The sequence below is a fragment of the Heterodontus francisci genome, chromosome 11, assembly GCF_036365525.1.
Source record: "Heterodontus francisci isolate sHetFra1 chromosome 11, sHetFra1.hap1, whole genome shotgun sequence".
Taxonomy (NCBI): domain Eukaryota; kingdom Metazoa; phylum Chordata; class Chondrichthyes; order Heterodontiformes; family Heterodontidae; genus Heterodontus; species Heterodontus francisci.
This window is the reverse complement of record NC_090381.1, coordinates 12,890,826-12,912,548: the sequence shown is the minus strand read 5'-3', so window position 1 is coordinate 12,912,548 and position 21,723 is coordinate 12,890,826. Positions and strand designations below refer to the sequence as shown.

The 21,723-nt window shown below is 43.3% G+C and overlaps 1 protein-coding gene across 3 annotated transcripts in view; it reads right to left on the bottom strand.

The window, feature by feature from the left end:
* The window catches only part of LOC137375106 (solute carrier organic anion transporter family member 2A1-like), a 433,007-nt gene that overhangs the window by 144,308 nt on the left and 266,976 nt on the right, over positions 1-21,723 (bottom strand). For all 3 annotated transcript variants that reach the window (XM_068041734.1, XM_068041736.1, XM_068041735.1), the window contains one exon: positions 491-715. In XM_068041734.1, coding sequence (XP_067897835.1) covers positions 491-715 — 225 coding nt within the window. The remainder of the gene's footprint in view (positions 1-490; positions 716-21,723) is intronic.

Here is a 21,723-nt window from a genome sequence, read left to right as displayed (position 1 = left end):
ATTGGATATAACAATTAATTAAACAACTCCCTCTATTTTACAGTTAGTTTGTTTTCCTTTGATGACACTAGGGTAACCCAGTGTCTCCTTGTAGTGAATTCAGGAAAAAGTTGTGAAGAAGTGTATATCTCCTCCCATTATTTGAGGGCACTCGGATCCTGGGGAGTTGATGGTGCCAGCCAGCTAGGCTCCCAGTAAGTTTGTATAAATGTCCCTGGTTAAGCAAAACATGCAAGGAATCTTATAAGTTCCAATGATTCAGATCAGGGGCAGCTCTTCCGGGAGGAGAGACATAGGTTGGTGATAGTGTATTTGTGTCTTGTTGCATTCCCTTTAATTGACTATGTTGAATTGATGTTGAGAGATGATACAAGTGCTGACCATCCTGAGAATGAACAATAGATCACAGGATGTATAATATGGCTGTATTCAGGATTAACGTATATATCTATTTTCAAAGATTCACCAGATAAAGCATTTTGAAACTCACCTATATAGAGTGGAGAATTAGTTGGTTCAGCAAAGTCATCCACATATGAAATGCCAAAGGGTTGAATAGGAACTGTCCCAATCCCTGCCATTAACTGAGCAATGACAAGTATTACCCACACACTGCTCAGCTTATAAGATTTGACGGCCGACTTCGCACAGTATTCGAGGGTGTGCGTATGGTTCACTGGCTGACAGGTGTTTCTGTCAGGTTGGCTTATATTCCCTGCAAGAAAAAGACACAGATTTTATAACTCTTACTTTTATAATTTTCTTTTGTCTAATGATTAACGCAGAAACTGGGATGGAATTTAGCACTCCTGGTGCAGGGCGTTGTGCGGGAGCAGGTCTGTTAATCTCCCTCTGAACAATTTCATGGAGTCTTCGCCAGTAGACTTGTCTGAGACCAATACTGTATCAGGTCCAGACAGGCAACAACATCAATCCGCCCTGAACTGAGTGAGAAGAGTCACACGGCTGACAAAAACTGTCTGATATTCCATTCAGCTTCATCAGGCTGAGAGTGACTCCTATCCAGAGCGGGTTTGAAGTCGAGCATTATGTGTTTAACAGCGTCACAATAATAACGATTTCAAGTTCAAGTCTTGCAACTTCCTGTCATTGCTTATCTGAAGTTGAATCATTTTCCATCTAGCTTGCTCAATTAAGTCCAAAAAGACAGTGATGTGCTTCATTTTGAAAGGGGGGGGGGGGGTGGGTTCAAGGAAAAAGATACATTTTCTGTGCTCCCTCACTGAATTGTACCATTATGTACCAACGTGTTATGACTGCTCCATCATAGGAGAGGTTCACAGCACAGAGGGACCTGCCTTCCTAGTTCTGCACAAACATCAACAATGACAGAAACCAAAATCAAAAATGGGCTCATGGATAAAGAGTGATTTTGGTTTTCTGTGATACTCAGATAAGCAGCAGGTAATGCAATGGTGCCACCTGCCTGATTGCAGCAGCGAGATACCTGAACCATCTTGGTGGTCAGTCTGATTAGAATCCAGTTGGCAAGCTATGGGGCATGGAAGGGAACTCAATCAGTGGGTGGTCAGGAAGGGAACAAGATTGGTCTGAGGGAGCTCCACAGTGGGGGCTGGTAGTGGGTTTATCTGCTGATTGGTCCACGGAAATCGTACTAAGATCATATGATGGGTGTAGGATCCTGATTCAGACAATGGCCATCTCCAACAAGAGAGAATCTAACCATCTCCCCTTGACATTCAACGGCATTACCATCGCTGAATCCCCCATTATCAACATCCTAGGGGCTACCATTGACCAGAAATTGAACTGGAAGAGCCATATAAATACCATGCCAAGTCAGAGGCTAGGAATCCTACGGTGAGTAACTCACCTCCCGACTCCCCAAAGCCTGTCCACCATCTACACAGCACAAGTCAGGAGTGTGATGGAATACTCTCCACTTGCCTGGATGGGTTCAGCTCCAACAACACTCAAGAAGCTTGACACCATCCAGGACAAAGCAGCCCGCTTGATTGGCACCCCATCTACAAACATTCACTCCCTCCACCACCGACGCACAGTGGCAACAGTGTGTACCATCTACAAGATGCACTGCAGCAACGCACCAAGCCTCCTTAAACAGCACTTTACGAACCCACGAACTCTACAAACTAGAAGGACAAGGGCAGTAATTGCATGGGAACACCACCACCTGCAAGTTGCCCCTCCAAGTCATACACCATCCTGACTTGCAACTATATCGCCATTCCTTCACTGTCGCTGGGTCAAAATCCTGGAATTCCCTTCCTAACAGCACTGTGGGTGTACCTACCTCAAATGGACTGCAGCGGTTCAAGAAGGCAGCTCACCACCACCTTCTCAAGGACAATTAGGGGATGGGCAATAAATGCTGGCCTGGCCAGCGATGCCCACATCCCATGAATGAATAGAAAAAACACCACTTCACACTTGTGAAAGGTGCCACATAATTGCAAGACTTTGTGGACCAAGGGGCATCCGAAATATTCCAGGGTGCACAATATTTCAGAAAGACCGGCAGAATGGCAAAGGAGATAGGGTAGCCCTGATAGTAAAGGATGACAAAGAACAAAGAACAGTACAGCACAGGAACAGGCCATTCGGCCCTCCAAGCCTGCACCGATCTTGATGCCTGCCTAAACTAACACCTTCTGCACTTCCAGGGACTGTATCCCTCTATTCCCTTCCTATTCATGTATTTGTCAAGATGTCTCTTAAACGTCGCTATCATATCTGCTTCCACCACCTCCCCTGGCAGCAAGTTCCAGGCACTCACCACCCTCTAAAAAAAACTTGCCTCGCACATCCCCTCTAAACTTTGTCCCTCACACCTTAAACTTATGTCCCCTAGTAACTGACTCTTCCACCCTGGGAAAAAGCTTCTGACTATCCACTCTGTCCATGCCGCTCATAACTTTGTAAACCTCTATCATGTCGCCCCTCCACCTCCGTTGTTCCAGTGAAAACAATCTGAGTTTTTCCAACCTCTCCTCATAGCTAATTCCCTCCAGACCAGGCAACATCCTGGTAAACCTCTTCTGTACCCTCTCCAAAGCCTCCACGTCCTTCTGGTAGTGTGGCGACCAGAATTGCATGTAATATTCTAAGTGTGGCCTAACTAAAGTTCTGTACAGCTGTATAAGGACATTAGTGAGAAAGGATCTGGCCCTCAGAAAATCATGAAGTAGAATCAGCATGGGTGGAAATTAGGAATAGCAAGATTCAAAACTCACTGGTGAGAGTAGCTTATCGGCCCCCTAACAATAGTTATACCATTAGATATCGCACTAACCAAGAAAGTATTGGAGAATTGCTGCCTTTGTTACAAGCACCAGTAATTTATCGTCGTTTGGTAGTACAGATCTTGAGAATTGCTGAAAATAGAGACATGTTGTGGAAGCTTTTCATCTTGCACTCATCAGGACAATCGCAAGAATAACCAATGTAAGGGAAAACAACAACTTGTACTGCATGAAAAGAGAGTGCTGATTGGTTGGCAAATGAACTCATTGGTAGAGGCATTGCCATGGAGAATGCACCAGTTTACGGTGACTGATAGTTAACTGCCAAGCTTTGTTTGAAATTTAAACCAGGCAGCTTGACTCTGATTGGTCAAGGCATTGCTCTGAGGAATGAACCAGCGAATGGCTGTCACTTATTTTCATCAGCTGAAACAGGCGCAATATGTGTACATGTTCTTTCTGTTTGCAAAGAACAGGGCCTTGTGCAATGATATATGTTGCTTCCAGTCCACACAAATGTGCCACTCTGCGAGCCCTACTGACAATCTTAAATTGGTTGTCAGTGTAATTCTTAGCATACTGTGGATTATTTAGCAAATGTTGTCCAATCGCAGAATCACATCTAATGTTGGACACTGTGTTTTGAGTTTTGCAAGCACGGGCTGGTTGGATACGGCCTGTACCTTGCCCGTTGCAAATAGCGGAAGGGACAAGGTGTCTGATATGATCCTCCAGTCTTTGGGACGTACGGCCTATATACCTAGCATCACACTGGCATTGAAATTCATATATCACATTACTCATTTGTGTGATAGGGAGGACGTCTTTTTGGCTTGACGGCAGCATCCTGTTAGTGGCGAACACCACACGTGTTGCTACTGCATAGTAGCAGCGTGAAACAGCTCGCTTTACCTGTTGCTCAAATTTTTGGGATACATTACCCTTGCAGGATAATTTGAGGTAGACTGGGCACTTTTCAGGGCCGAAAATGACGGCCTTAGGCTCGTTCATAAGTTTGCGCGATATACAGCGAGAAATTATCTGATCAGGGTAACCGTTGTCATGCAGCATGTCTTTGATTCGCCCTATTGGTCCACAGTGTCCGGTTTCCTCCCACATGCCAAAGACTTGCAGGTTGATCGGTAAATTGGCCAAATATAAATTGCCCCTAGTATAGGTAGGTGGTAGGGAAATATAGGGACAGGTGGGGATGTGGTAGGAATATGGAATTAGTGTAGGATTAGTATAAATGGGTGGTTGATGGTCGGCACAGACTCGGTGGGCCGAAGGGCCTGTTTCAGTGCTGTATCTCTAAACTAAAACTAAAACTAAACTAAACCAATTTAAGATTGTCAGTAGGGCTCGCAGTGTGGCGCATTTGCGTGTACTAGAAGCTACATATATTAATACACAAGGCCCTGTTCTTTGCAGACAGAAAGAATATGTACACACATTGTACATCTACTTGTCCATAGATCACTGAAGGCAGCAGGACAGGTGGTTAGGAAGGCATATGGGATATTTGCCTTTCTTAACCAAGGCATAGAATATAAGAGCAGGGAGGTTGTAATTGAATAAAAATAAGAAATGCTGGAAATATTCAGCAGGTCTGGCAGCATCTGTGGAGATAGAAACAGAGTTAACGTTTCAGATCAGTGCTTCTGATGAAGGTAATGCATTTTGGAAGATCTAAGACAGGTGGGAAGTATACAGTAAATGGCAGAACCCTTACGATTTTGACAGGCAGAGAGATCAGGGCGTACAGGTCCACAGATCACTGAAAGTGGCAACGCAGGTGGATAAGGTAGTCAAGAAGGCATACGGCATGCTTGCCTTCATCAGTCGGGGCACTGAGTAGAAAAATTGGCAAGTCATACAGAACCTTAGTTAGGCCACACTTGGAATATTGCGAGGCAAGTTTTTTACACAGAGGGTGGTGAGTTCCTGGAACTTGCTGCCGGGGTAGGTGGTGGAAGCAGGTATGATAGCGACGTTTAAGAGGCATTTTGACAAATACATGAATAGGATGGGAATAGAGGGATACGGTTTCCGGAAGTGCAGAAGGTTTTAGTTTAGACAGGCATCAAGATCGGCACAGGCTTGGAGAGCCGATGACCTGTTCCTGTGCTGTACTGTTCTTTGTTCTTTGCAATTGATGGGATTGAAGGCTGATAAACTCCCAGGGCCTGCGAAGCTACATCCCAGAGTACTTAAGGAAGTGGCCCTAGAAATAGTGGATGCATTGGTGGTCATCTTCCAAGATTCTATAGACTCTGGAACAGTTCCTACAGATTGGAGGGTAGCTAATGTAACCCCACTATTTAAAAAGGGAGGTAGAGAGAAAACAGGGAATTATAGACCAGTCAGCCTGACATTGGTAGTGGGGAAAATTCTAGAGTCCATTTTCAAAGATTTTATAGCAGAGCACTTGGAGAACAGTGGTAGAATCGGACTTTGTTCTTTTTTTCTTTTATTCTTCATGGAGTGGTCAATAACCAGGGGGCATAGATTTCAGGCAAGGGGCAGGAGGTTTAGAGGGGATTTGAGGAAAAATCTTTTCACCCAGTGGGTGGTTGTAATCTGGAACAGACTGCCTGAAGGGGTGGTAGAGGCAGGAACTCTCACAACATTTAAAAAGTATTTAGATGAGCATTTGAAATGCCATATCATACAAGACTACGGGCCAAGTGCTGGAAAATGGTATTAGAATAGATAGGTGCTTAATGGCCGGCATGGACGAGTTGGGCCGAAGGGCCTGTTTCTGTGCTGTATAACTCTGTGACTCTATGTATTCACTGCTCACAATGTGGTCTCCTCTACATTGGGGAGACCAAACGCAGATTGGGTGACCGCTTTGCAGAACACATCCGTTCAGTTCAAAAGCCTGGCCCCGAGCTTCCAGTTGCTGGTCATTTCAACACATTCCCCTGCTTGCATGCCCACGTCTCTGTTCTGGGATTGCTGCAGTGTTCTAGTGAACATCAACGCAAGTTCGAGGAACAGCACCAGTACAGCCTGCCGGACTGAACATTGAGTTCAATAATTTCAGAGCATGACGGGCCCGCATTATAGAAAGGATGTGGAGGAGATTTACTAGGATGTTGCCTGGTATGGAGGGAAGGTCTTACGAGGAAAGGCTGAGGGACTTGAGGTTGTTTTCGTTAGAGAGAAGGAGGAGGAGAGGTGACTTAATAGAGACATATAAGATAATCAGAGGGTTAGATAGGGTGGATAGTGAGAGTCTTTTTCCTCGGATGGTGATGGCAAACACGAGGGGACATAGCTTTAAGTTGAGGGGTGATAGATATAGGACAGATGTCAGAGGTAGTTTCTTTACTCAGAGAGTAGTAGGGGCGTGGAATGCCCTGCCTGCAACAGTAGTAGACTCGCCAACTTTAAGGGCATTTAAGTGGTCATTGGATAGATTTATGGATGAAAATGGAATAGTGTAGGTCAGATGGTTTCACAGGTCGGCGCAATATCGAGGGCCAAAGGGCCTGTACTGCGCTGTAATGTTCTATGTTCTAGGTCATCCTAGAACCATCCCAGGAATCAGTCTGGTAAACCTTCGCTGCACTCCCTCTATAGCAAGAACATCCTTCCTCAGGTTAATAGACAAGGTAAGTGCTCATAGAGTTGGAGTTAATATATTAGCATGGATGGGGGAATTGGTTAATGAACAGGAAGCAGAGAGTGAGCATAAATGGGGCATTTTCAAGTTGGCAGGCAGTGAATAGTGGAGTGTCGCAAGGATCAGTGCTGGGGCCTCAACTATTTACAATCTATATTAATGACTTAGATGAAGAAACAAAGAGTAATGTATCAAAGTTTGCTGATGATAGAAAGCTAGGTGGAAAGGTAAGCTGTGGGGAGGACGCAGAGAGGCTGCAAAGAGACATAGACAGGTTAAGTGAGTGGGCAACAAGATAGCAAATTTTTTTTTTTTATAGATACAGCACTGAAACAGGCCCTTCGGCCCACCGAGTCTGTGCCGACCATCAACCACCCATTTATACTAATCCTATTCTTTTGGGCCTCCTTATCTCGCGAGACAATGGATACGCGCCTGGAGGTGGTCAGTGGTTTGTGAAGCAGCGCCTGGAGTGGCTATAAAGGCCAATTCTGGAGTGACAGGCTCTTCCACAGGTGCTGCAGAGAAATTTGTTTGTCGGGGCTATTGCACAGTTGGCTCTCCCCTTGCGCCTCTGTCTTTTTTCCTGCCAACTACTAAGTCTCTTCGACTCGCCACAATTTAGCCCTGTCTTTATGGCTGCCCGCCAGCTCTGGCGAATGCTGGCAACTGACTCCCACGACTTGTGATCAATGTCACACGATTTCATGTCGCGTTTGCAGACGTCTTTATAGCGGAGACATGGACGGCCATGTCTCCGCTATACTAATCCTATACTAATTCCATATTCCTACCACATCCCCACCAGTCCCTATATATTTCCCTACCACCTACCTATCCTCGGGGCAATTTATAATGGCCAATTTACCTATCAACCTGCAAGTCTTTGGCATGTGGGAGGAAACCAGAGCACCCGGAGAAAACCCATGCAGACACAGGGAGAACTTGCAAACTCCACACAGGCAGTACCCGGAATTGAACCCGGGTCGCTGGAGCTGTGAGGCTGCGGTGCTAACCACTGCGCCAATGTGCCGCCCAGTGGAATATAATGTAGGGAAATGCAAAGTTATTCTCTTTGGATGTAGGAATAGAAAAGCAGAACATTTTTTAAAAGGTGTGAAACTTTTAAGTGTTGATATTCAAAAAAACTTGAATGTTCATACAAGGAATGCAAAAAGTTAGCATGCAGGTACAGCAAGCAATTAGGAAGGCAAATGACATGTTGGCCTTTATTACAAGGGGACTGGAGTACAGGAAAAAAAAGTTGTGCTACAATTGTACAGAATTTTGGTGAGACCACATCTGGAATACTGTGTGTAGTTTTGGTCTCCACATTTAAGAAAGGATATATTTGCATTGGAGACAGTGCAGCGAAGGTTCACTAAATTGGTCCCTGGGATGACAGTCCTACAATGAGAGGATGAGTAAATTGGGTCTATATTCTCCTGCAGAGCCAGTAAAAACACATACAGTAAAAACACATACAGCAAAAGCATGTAAGAACAAAGGGGCCAGTAACTCAACAATGAACAGTGTGTTGAAGCTGGATGAGTAGAAAGGGGGCACAGCACACAGATAGCCGAGGAATTGCAGATAGTATAGTAAAGATGTTGAGGAGGATCCCAGACACAGTCCTTGCACGTAGCAGATATAGGGAATCGTCATGGACACCAGATATGATTAAACTCATAATAGACAATGGGAAACTGAAGTTTTGAACAGGTTCTCACTGAGCCAAATAAGGAATTTTCATTATGTCATTATACCAGACCCCTATGAGTAGGTAAGAGGGGAGGGTCTTAGAAACAAGATTTAAAGCCTGACTGAAACTAGGGAAGGCATGAGAACCCCGGGGAAGAACACTTGAGAAGATACCCTGAGCCAGGGGCTGAGAGAACAGAAGAGCAGCCGCAAGTCCGAGACTGATCACCTCGTGTCTTGACGAGTAGTATACTGTACAAGTAGTGAGAGCTTGTACTTTGATGAGTTTTGATACTGTACAAGTAGTGAGAGCTTGTACTTGCTGATTTTGTGTGTGAATAAAATATTGATACACCTTTCACCAATCGGATTCCGCAGATTCTTTAAGAGTAAGTGCGTGTTAGGCACAACATGATTGGCGCCCGAACAGGGACTCAGTTGTAGTGCTATTTCAAGTTATTTTGAATCGCCTCGCTGAGTTTGAACTAAATTATAAACAAAGTTACGAGTCTGACGGATCGGATTGGTGAATCTTTGAGTAATTATGGTCCTGGCCAGGCCACAGTGGGAGTTGGAGCTCCAGAAATATTTGAAGGGCAAGTGGCCCTCGTGGATAGAGTTTGCAGTTAAACAGTACACGGGCCAGGGGTCCGTTGGGGTACAGCATTGGGAGGATGCGCGTACCCATCAAGCCAAAAAGGAGCTTGATAGGGCCCTGAAGGCAGAGTCAGTTAGTGTAGTACAGGTGGTGCAGAGTGAAGTTGAAAGATTGAAGCAGGAGTTGCAAAAGTTAGAAACAGAAACGAATGAGTGGCATGATAGGGTCCTGAAGGCAGAAACAGTTATTTCACCACAGGTAGTGCATTTAAGTCAATTCCAGTCTCAAGCTGAAATGGCTGAGTACAGTCGCAGTAAGGCTGAGAGGGAAGCGAACAAGGCCAAGGAACAGCTCACAGGATTGGAACAGAAATGCTCTGACTTACCGACTACATTGACGGTTCTGCACCGCTCACAGAAGGAGCGGGTGTACCAGTCAGCGGATCATACCAAATGTCAGGAGGAGACAAGTAAACTACACTCTCAACTCTCAGCACAGAGGGGCATAATATGCACTTTTGTGGATAGGGAGGATGATGACAATGACGATTTTAATCGGGCCAACTTGGCAGCTAAGGCCAGAGGGCTCCATGACAAAGTTTATGGCAGAGTGACATAAAAAGACTATGTTTTAATGAAATTTCAAGTGAGTAAAAACAAGTTACTGCGTCTTTTGATTCGAATGTGTGAATGTTGGAAGCTTCCACGAATGAACTGTATGTCCTTGGAATTTGCAGCTTGTGTTCTGTGGAACTAATCGTCATTAACTCTTTGTTGTCTGGCCTTGACGTTGAAAGAATGAGTCTGTTACTTTTTCTATTTTTACACGTGTATCTTTTGTGGGAACCTATTTTGGTTGTGAATTGGTTGCTCCTGTGTGTTCCTTGGCACCGGGACAGGGAATTTGACAGAGATGTTGTTACTTTGAATTCATAACCCATTACAGGAATCAATTTTCTAAGTTGTTTGGAATTGAATGAGTGTGTAAAGTGATTGTTGAGTGCATTCATTTCAATTTAAGATTGTGCACCCAGGAATGGGATATAAAATTGAATTATATTTTAAGTTAAAGTTTTATTTTTATTTTAAAAGTTGGTTTTGCAACTGTGAAAAGGCAATGAACAATTTTGTAAGAGATAAGCTTCAGCCTTGAAGGTCTGAAGATGTTTGGCAGAAATCCAATTTGAAGTTTAAAACTCTACTTTAATTGGAGTTCCAGTTTCAAATCTGTTCTAGTTTTTTTTTGGAGTTTAAATTAAAGACATGTTTAACTGACTGTTTTAAGTAGCAAATGTCAGGAATTGGATATTGGTTTAAGGGAGGGAAGGATAAACAAAGGAGATATAGGAAAGATTCTGTCTGTTTAAAGTTTGTTTAAGAAGTTGGTGTTAAATATTTTGTTGTAAGAATGTTAAATAACTTTTTCTTTCGTTTTTGGTTTTATTACAGTCATTTGAAAAGGCGCCTGAAGAAAGAACAAGAAAAATGACGTAATTTACATATCTTTTTTTTAAAAAGCACGTGCTATTCTGTTCTGTGTGTAGTTAATAAGTATTATAAGTTAATAAGTCTGAGTTAAGTTTATACTATTAAGGTTAATTGACCTGTAAAGTTGGAAAACTGGAAATTTCATTTGTGGCCACAATGAACTTTCAAGTTTATTATGTCAAGTTTTGGAGGAGTCTTCAGTTCCAGACATAAGACTCGTTCATATAACATTGGCAGTTTTGATTTTTAAATATTTATTGCAGTAAATTGGAATTTGGAATCATCTTTGTTATAAAAAAAAATCCTTGGATTCGAAACCTCTTAAAAGATGCCAAAAATTTGGAAACAATTGGAGTTGAATCTAAAATGCTGTCTTTCCTGATGGAGATGCTTTCCTTTGAAGCTGATAATGTTACTAATTATTTTGTTGTTTTCAAACCCTAAGGATACCAAAAGGATTGAAAAAAAAGTTTAAAATGGAGTGTAGTTCTTTTCGTTCAGAAAAAAAAGGTTACGTAAGGTGACGCAGCTGAGAATGTTTTGCTCCGCCCCCTTGGAGACAAACAAAGAAATTAACCCTGCTGCAGCTATCGTTTTTCCATTTACTCCACCACACAATTTTTGTATAGCTGAGAGTAAAATTTATGTATATTGGACATGATGAAATCTTCAATTTCTAAATTGACAGATATAATTGGACAAATTAACTCATTGGACTCAGGGGCAGAGCCACAATGGATTCTTTGTGTTTTTTTAGCAATCGACGGCAGGCTCCAAGGCTACATGAGAACTGAGGCCACAGCAAGAGATCCAGCAGCTTTAAGAATTTAAGAACTTAATTGCAGAAATCAAATGTCACAGCATCTTTATCAATGAGACAAAGTGCTTGAGTAGGAGAAATAGTTGCAAGCACTTCTGTCTTTAATGTAAAAAAATTTAACACCACCAAGTCTGGGCATAAGAAATTGGAATCGATAAACAAAATTTACTTGATATGAGTGGTTATTTAAAGCACTCAAAGAGAAATTTATCTGATGTTTAAGAGGACAATCAAAGTTTTAGAAAATGAAAAACAAAAACAGTCTAAGTGGTTTACTGTGTTGGATATTAGCAATGGATTCTGGTCCATACCACTGGCACAAGAGTCTCAATATAAATTTACGTTTACATTCCAGGGACAACAATACACCTGGACGTGTCTCTCCCAGGGATTTCAGAATAGTCCGTCAATATTCCACCTTCCTCCAGAAGGTCAGAGTGAAAGTTAAGCCGAAAAAGGCACAGATAATGAAGGAAAAGGTTTCCGATTTGGGAATGGTAATAACACAGGGAAAGCATGAGATAATGCAGATGCGAGTACAGACAATCCTCGAACTCCCCCTACCACAAGATACTAAGGCTCTGAGATCACTCTTGGGCCTTGTTGGGTATCGCAGGATCCTTGCTAATGGATTTGCCTTAAAGGCAGCCCTTTTTATGATCTCCTAAATAAGAACTACTACATGCTTGGCGGACAATTTAATCTGCTGAGTATTTCCAGCATTTCTTGTTTTTATTCCAGATTTCCAGCATCCACAGTATTTTGCTTTTATTTTCGTGGACAATTTAATCGACCAGGTGTGTCAGGTTTTGACAGCAAAGGCCCTCCAGGGACCTTTTGTGTCAAAATCATTGCGGGGTGTACAAGGGAAGGAGCCTGCAATCAAACCAGCACACAAAATTTTTTGGTGATGGTTCCTCTACAGGGGAGGACAGGATTAGGCAGACAGGATGTGGGTTACATGTACAGGAGGATGGAAGTCCCAGACTCAGGGACGAATAGAGGTGGACTTCTCTTGTAAATGTAACTCTCGGACAGTGGGTATTTGTCGAATGCCGAAAAGGGACCCCCCCCCCCCGAATTCCCTGTATGGCAGTGCGATGATAAAGACTGTAAAAAACGATCTATATGTGTGAAACCACACAATGATAGGGGTTAATGGCTCTATTGCGTTGGGGAAAATAAAAAAAGGACAGTTCCTATTCCAGGTCGTGAGATTAAACGGACAAGAAACACCAGCCCCCACCGTTACCCCCACATCCGAATTACCGACGAGTAAGGATACGACTCAGCAGCCACAAGTGACTGATCTCCCTTGCCCTGCCTTAACTGCAGGACCAGAAAATGGACTTGCGATAATAAAACTAATAAAATTGTATATGATATACAGCATGAGTTGGTACCAGCAATATTAAATATCTCAGATATCCAGCAACCTGACTGGTGCCCTGAGAAGACCCAAGAGTTGTACAAGGTATTATTGCAACAATGGCTGAGACAAGAATTTGGTGAGGAGGGAATTATAAAGGGAAAGAAACGTAAACATAGTTTACTGAATGACGCAGCCACAGTCTTTCATACGGGAACTTCAATTGTCAATACTATCGATTTGGAAAGCATGGACCAAAGGGTTAGAACTCTCAGTCAGCTAGTAAAGGATATTTTGAAAGAGGAACAAAAGGGACAGAGTGGTGTAGCTAAAATAGGACAGGATTTGACGAATGCAGTGACAGGACTGGTGAGAGTACTGGAAGGTCATGCTCACACTATTAATGATATAATAGAAAAGGTAAAGGAGGTCCATGACATTTCAAACAATGAAAGTGTTTGTAGTACGTATGGGTCGTGGATGTGAGAACAAACTTGAGAAAGTTTGAGGCAAATTGATGAGGGACAGGTACCAGTTTGGATGAATGACACCCAGTTGGAGGACTGAGCTAGTCACACAAATGATAAAATTACCAGCTGCCAACTCAGAAAACTTGTTAAGGTATGGAAAGGTCAGGAGTGTTTAAATACAATATCTATGAGTATTGGAGTAGTATTGGGAATACCTATAATTCCGAGAGATAAGTTAGGGATGCAGTTATATGAAGTAGAAATATAGGGGTGATAAGGGGAAAAGATTACATAAAATACTATGATATATTACCCTATGTTGTGGAAACTGGAAAAGAGATAACTGGGACAACATTGTCTGAGTGTAGTCTGGAAAACCAGGTGGCCATATGTCCTCATCCTATATATAAAACAGCAGAGTCAAAACGTGGATTTAATGCCACTGTAAATTGCACCATGGAGACGAGGAACGCATTGTCAGGGCTAACCCACCTCACCTATATGGGAAAGGGGAGATATTGTTTAACTACCATGGCGAAGGAGTACCAGTATGGACATAACTGGACTTGCCCGGTGAGCAACAGTACATTTTGGTTCAACCCACAAATACCAACCCGAGTAGGAAAGATGGGGTTTGTAGATATACATAAACGAAAGACAGAAACGATAACTGTGACAGAAAGTATTAAGGAGGATTTGACAAATTACCTCCGGGAATATGAATATACTATTCAGCCATTGCCCACCCACTTGGGTAAAGACAGACAGCAGCTAGAAGCCATTGGTGAAGTGTACTACAATCTGGAACAACAGTCAAAGATGCTACAAGATGAGATTGACGAGATAAACGATTCTACCTGGTGGCTAGACTTCTGGAACTGGGGGTCAAAGATGCAGATACACCCCTGGTTTAGAATTATCTCCCATGTCCTGATAGTGGTTTTGGGTATCATGGTGATATATGTGACGTACCTAATTTGGAAACTTAAGAAATTAATTAGGCGATGTGAGAGGATGTATGAACGCAGGTTGGACAGCTACCCGAAAGGAAATCAGTATTCGAACTTGCTCTATAAAAGGATAGACAATTAGTTATGCCACACAAAGGTAACTGTATAACCCATTCGTTTATACTTAAAATGAGTTAATGAATGATCAATGTACTGTCAAAATGAAATTGTATTATCTTCGCGCAATTGATTGGTTATGTAATAGTGATGTTTACATTGTGCTTTCTTTAACATTACACTGCTTATGCTTTTGCTTTGAAAATGAAATTGTAATTGCACAAGTGTACTACCTAAGAGACATGAGAGTGTGATCCCTTGGGCATAGCCCTGCAGGATCAAAGGGGGGACTATAGACCCAGTAAAAACACATACAGTAAAAACACATAAGAACTTAACTAAAACAAAGGGGCCAGTAACACAACAATGAACAGTGTGTTGAAGCGGGATGAGTAGAAAGGGGCACAGCACACAGATAGCCGAGGAATTGCAGATAGTATAGTAAAGATGTTGAGGAGGATCCCAGACACAGTCCTTGCACGTAGCAGATATAGGGAGTCATCATGGACACCAGATATGATTAAACTCATAATAGACAATGGGAAACTGAAAAGAAATGAACCAGGTTCTCACTGAGCCAAATAAGGAATTATCATTTTGTCATTATACCAGACCCCTATGAGTAAGAGGGGAGGGTCTTAGAAACAAGATTTAAACCCTGACTGAAACTAGGGAAGGCATGAGAACCCCGGGGAAGAACACTCGAGAAGATACCCTGTGCTGGGGCTCAGAGAACAGAAGAGCAGCCGCAAGTCCGAGACTGATCACCTCGTGTCTTGACGAGTAGTATACTGTACAAGTAGTGAGAGCTTGTACTTTGATGAGTTTTGATACTGTACAAGTAGTGAGAGCTTGTACTTTGATGAGTTTTGATACTGTACAAGTAGTGAGAGCTTGTACTTTGATGAGTTTTGATACTGTACAAGTAGTGAGAGCTTGTACTTGATGATTTAGTGTGTGAATAAAATATTGATATACCTTTCACCAATCGGATTCCGCAGATCCTTTAAGAGTAAGTGCGTGTTAGGCACAACACTTCGGAGTTTAGAAGAATGAGAGGCGATTTCATTGAGACAGATACGATTCGAATGGGGCTGGATAGGGTAGACATTGGGAGATTGTTTCTGCTGGCCGAGGAATCTAAAACAGGGGGGTATAGTCTCAGGATAAGGAACTGATCATTTGGGACTGAGGTGAGGAGAGATTATCTCACACAAGGGGTTGTGAATCTTTGGAATTCCCTACCAAGAGGGTTGTAGGGTTGTAGATGCTCCATCGTTGAAAACATTTAAGACTGGGATAGATAGATTTTTGGTCCAAGAGGACCAAGAAACTGATAAAGAAAAGGAAAAGAGACTATGAATGCAAGCCAGCAAGAAACATAAAGGTGGATTGTAAAAGCTTCTTTAGGAAGAAGGAAAAGATTAGCAAGGACAAATGTGGGTCCATTATAGGCAGAGACAGGAGAAATTATAATGCAGAATAGGGAAATGGCAGAGAAAGTAAACAATTATTTTGTGCCTGTCTTGACAGAGGAAGTTACAGAAAATCTCCCAGAAATACTAGGGAACCAAGGGAATTGTGAAAATGAGGAACTGAAAGAAATTAGTATTAATAAAGAGGTAATACTCAAAAAACTAACTGGGCTGAAGATTGATAAGCCCCCTGGACCAGATGAGCTACATCTCAGAGTGTTGAAGGAGGTGGCTCGAGAGATAGTGATTGCACTGGTGTTTATCTTTCAAAATTCTATAGACTCTGGAAGGGTTCCTGCAGACTGGAAAGTAGCAAATGAAACCCTACTATTTAAGAAAGGAGGGAGAGAGAAAAAGGTCCCACATAAAATTAGAGGACATGGGATTGGGGGTAATATACTGCAATGGATTGAGAATTGGCTAACAGACAGAAAGCAGAGAGTAGGAATAAATGTGTCATTCTCAGAATGGCAGGCTGTTACTAGTGGGGTACCGCAAGGATCAGTGCTGCAGCTGTTCACAATCGATATAAATGATGTGGGGACCAAATGTAATATTTCCAAATTTGCTGATGACACAAAATTAAGTGAGAATGTAAGTTGTGAGGAGGATGCAAGGAGGCTTCAAGGGGATTTGGACCGGCTAAGTGAATGGGAAATAACATGGCAAATGGAATATAATGTGAATAAGTGTGAAGTTATCTATTTTGATAGAGAAAAAAACAGAAAGACAGTTTATTTCTTAAATGGTGAGTGTTGATGGCCAAAGCGACATGGGTGTCCTTGTTCATGAGTTACGAAAAGCTTGTATGCATGTGCAGCAAGTAATTAGGAAGGCAAATGATATGTCAGCCTTCATTGCAAGGGGATTTGAGTACAGGGGTAAAGAAGTCTTGGTGCAATTGTATACAGCCTTGGTGAGACCACACGTGGAGTATTGTGTCCAGTTTTCGTCTCATCTAAGTAAGGATAATTCCAAAGATTCACCACCCTCTGAGTAAAGAAATTCCTCCATACAGGGAGTACAACAGAGGTTCATCAGACTAATCCCTGGGATGGTGGGATTATTTTATGAGAGAGTGAGGAAACGGGGCCTGTCTTTTCGAGAGTTTTGAAGAATGAGATGTCATCTCATTGAAACTTACTAAATTTTTTACAGGGAACGACATGGTAGATGTGGATAGGATGTTTCCTCTGGCTGATGAGTCTGGAACCAGGGGACACAGCCTCAGAATAAGGGGTAGGCCATTTAAGAATGAGATGAGGAGGAACTTCTTAACTCAGAGAATTCTCTACCCCAGAGGACTGTGGAAGTTCAATCATTGAGCATGTTCAAGACAGGAATCAATATATTTCTGGATGCTAATGACATCAAGGGATAGGAGGCGAGTGGGGAAAATGGCGTAGAGGTAGATGATGGCCTATTCCTGCTCCTATGTTCCTCTATTCCTATGTCAGCATTCCACAAAACACAGCGACAGGACTGAGTTATCAGATACCTCTTTGGAATCCAGATACCTGTGCAGACCCATCTGAAATGATAATGTCCTCTCTGCCCATTATACTTCTAAGATGGCTCCTGGGCAGTCAGCTCCCCTAGGAAGCTCCTCACTGTTCACGTCCATCTGTGACCATGTACTGCCATCCACTGCTCTTTGTCCCCACTAAATCCTCTCTTCTGTTGCTTGATTAGAATCCCCTGATTCTAACAGGGGGTGTATTTTTAGCCCAAACTTCAAGTTAATTTTTAGATTAAATAGTGGTGTGCCACAGGGACCAGTGCTGGGGCCTCAACTATTTATAATCTATATCAATGACTTAGATGAAGGGACTGAAGGTATGGTTGTGAAATTTGCTGATGACATGAAGATAGGTAGTTGTGAAGAGGACATAAGGAGGCTACAAAGGGATATAGATAGGTTAAGTCAGAGGGCAAAGATTTGGCAGACAGAGTATAATGTGGAAAACTGAACTTGTCCACTTTGGCCAGAAGAGTAGAAAAGCAACATGTTATTTAAATGGAGCAGATTGCTGCAGTTGTATAGGGCATTGGTGAGACCGCATCTCGAGTATTGTGGACAGTTTTGGTCTCCTTACTTAAGAAAGGATAAAATTGCATTATAAGCAATTCAGAGGAGATTCACTCCACTGATTCCTGGGATGAGCGAGTTATCTTATGAGGAAAGGTTGGACAGGTTGAGTCTGTATTCGTTGGAGTTTAGAAGGATGAGAGGTGATCTTATTGAAACACCGAGGGGACTTGACAGGGTAGATGTTGAAAGGATGTTTTCCGGTGTGGGAAAGACTAAAACTAGGGCCCACAGCTTAAAAATAAGGGGTCTCCATTTAAGACAGATGAGGAGAAATTATTTCTCTGATGTTCGTGATTGTATGGAATTCTCTTCCCCAGAGAGCGGTGGAGGCAGGATCATTGAATGTTAAGGTAGAGGTAGTCAGATTCTTGACAAATAAGGGAGTCAAAGGGTATCGATGTAGGCAGGAAAGTGGAGTTGAGTTCACAAACGGATCAGCCATGATCTTATAGGTTGGTGGAACAGGCTTGAGGGGCCGAATAGCCTATTCCTGCTCCTAGTTCATATGTATGTAAATGACCGCTGTCTGATGGTACAAACTCCATCCCCTGACCTCACCTTGTGAGCTCTGGTAAAAGGTCTGGATAAGACCTGGATGTGGTTTTTTCTCTCAAATCGGACTTCAAATTGCTGACTTCACTGGACATCAAGATTATGTTTCTATTCTGGACAAAGTTGGAAAACATGCAAGACTCTGCTTCCATCTATTATCTGGTGCCTTTTGTTTTCTGATTTATGAGCCATGGAAAGATCTGGAAAAATCTAGATCGAGATCTTCTTTCAAACTTGGCTTCAAATTTCTGGACTTACCTCAACATCAAGAAGCCACTTTTGCTCTGGACTACACTGGTTATAACCTAAGACTCAACTTTGTCTCTGAATTGCTACTCTGTTGTAATATTCAAAGTAACTTTGATCCATTTACTGCCCTTCCCCCATCACTGCTGTGACTGAAAGATTTCAAACTCCTGCTGAGCCTGTGACTGGCCACTGGTGATACCGATTTTTCTGCTTCAGCCTATTCCTGGCCCGAAATTCACTCGCCTGCGCTGAGTTCACTCCTAAGCAACCTACAGTCAAGACCACCTGAGGGCATAGTAGCTGGAGGGTTCGGAGGATGGAAGTAGCAACCTGGAGGTGGGCAGCAATGACCTATCGCTGCTCCCTTTGCAAACCTGGAGGACAAGATCACACCTGCTTTTTGTACCGATCTTGGGCCCTGCCGGTTGGTGCCTTCAAGTGGATTCCTGTTATGTGATTGTTGTTTCCCTCAAGTTAACACCTTCAGAAAACTCCTGCAACTGAATAGACCCTGGACATATAGGCCTTCGTCTTTCCTCTGGACACCAGCCTATGAGGTCGAGAGAGGGGTGCAGATGCTAGGCAAGTCTACACCTTCTAAAACCATGCCTCGGCTACCCAACAAACAAAGAAAGGTAACCTTTTTGCTTGGAAACTAGAATGTGAGGACTAAGTGTCCTAAAATGAACAGGGACCCACACACCACAGCTGGTGTACACAAGACAGCCCTGATTGACCGTGAGCTACACAAACTTGATATCAACATTGCTGCTCTATAGAAACCAGATTAGCCAACACAGGCTCTATTTGAGAGGCTAATTACACCTTCACTTGCATGGAATGTGAGCTGAAGATGACCGTGAGCGTGGTGTAAGCTTCGCAGTGAGTAACCGCTGACACAGTCAATTGAGTCGCCAGTAGCAACTTCAGAGCGCCTCATCTCCCGGTGGTTATCATCCGATGGAGGCACAGTCAACATCAAATGCACCTACGCACCAACTCTGAATGGCAGCATCTCAGATAAAGAGAATTTCTATGACTCCCTAGGTGACGTTCTGAGGAACATCCCAAATGCTGTGAGGCTATTCATCCTGGATGACTTCAACGCACGTGTTGGGGCAGACAGTGATTCATGGCCAACGTGCCTTGGTCACCATGGGGTGGGCAAGATCAATGATAACGGATGCCTTCTTGAGCTTTGTGCCATAAAGGAACTCTGCATCACCAACACATTCTTCCCAGGCAGACATCGCCACAAGGTATCAAGCATCACCCTAGTTCTGGTCATTTCCACCAATTAGACCTAATCATCACAAGGAGGTGCAATCTGCCCTGTGTTCTTCACACCCACACCGACCACAGTGCAGACTGCGACACCAATCACTCTCTTATCAGGTGCACCCCCGAATTTTCCACAGATCTAAACACGACAACCCGCCACACATCAACATCCCTTGCATAAGCAATAATGCCAAATACCAGCACTTCGCATTGTCGCTAGAAAGCTTGCTCCACACCAAAGCCTTAACGGGAAGCACTGATGCCGGCATTGATGAAGTTTGGAAGTCACTCAGCTCAATCATCTATGAAGCAGCAGAAGCATCGTTTGGTAAAAGCAGAACCTGCAACAAGGGCTGGTTTGAGACCTACTCAACTGAGATGATGCAATTGATGCAAAAAACAAAGCCTACATGATGCACAACATAAACCCAACAGTTAAGACACAGCATGGCCTGAAAGTAGCCAAGACAGCTGTGCAAAGGAGAGGGAGATACTGCGCAAACAAACACTGGATCAGTTTATGTCAAGAAATCTAAACTGCACGTGACAAAGGAAATCTGTGAGCTACGTACGAAGGGATCAAGAAGGCACTTGGCCCTGCCATCACCAAAGTTGCTCCCCTGAAGTTGGCAGATGGTGAAGTACTCACCAACAGAAGTAAACAGATGTCCCGCTGGGCTGAACACTACTGTGAGCTATACTCCTGTGATTTGAACATCTCCCAGTTTGTGCTTGACACTCTCCCACAACTTCCTGTCATGGATGAGTTAGATGAAAAACTCTCATCACTGGAGCTCGAGAAGGCCGTAGACCACCTAGCGACCAGAAGGGCACCGGGCAAGGACAGAACCTCAGGCAAACTGATTAAGCACGGAAAATCCCATCTATTGCCACACCTTTATATCCTGCCGCTCCTCTGCTGGAAAGTTGGCTCTGTTCCACAGGAGGTGCGTAATGCCAAAACCATCACACTATACAAAAACAAAAGGTGACAGAGGAGACTGCAACAACTACAGGTGCATCTCACTCCTTAGGGTCATGGTGTAGGCCTTTGCTAGGGTCATACTTAAAAGACTCCATTTACTTGCAGACTGAGTTTAGTGCAGTGCAGTTTCCGTGCTGGCAGATCTACTGTGGATATGATCTTCTCCGTACTCCAGTTACAAGAGAAGTGTAAGGAACAGTGTATACCCATTTACCTTACTTTCATAAATCTCACTCAGGCATTCGACACTGTCAGCAGAGCAGGGCTCTGGACAATTTTGAGAAAAATTGACTGTCCACTGAAGCTCCTCAGTCTCATCCACTCCTTCCATGACAACATGCTCTGCACTGTACAGTTTGATGGCTCCACTTCCAACAGTTTCCGAGTGAAGAATGGAGTGAAACAGGGTTGTGTCCTAGCCCCCACTCTGTTTGGCATCATCTTCTCCCTGCTCCTGACCTTTGCCTTCCCTGCAGATATGGAAGGAGTCTACTTGCACACTAGGCAAGCTCTACAATCTATCAAGGCTGAAAGTGAAGACAAAAACACATCATGTCCTGATCAGAGAACTCCTCTACGCTGATGATGCTGCACTAGTCACTCACACGGAAACTCAGCTGCAAAGACTCAGACTGGTTCTCCCACCCTGTAACTTGTTCTCCTTGACTATAAACATCAAGAAAATCATGGTCATGGGACAA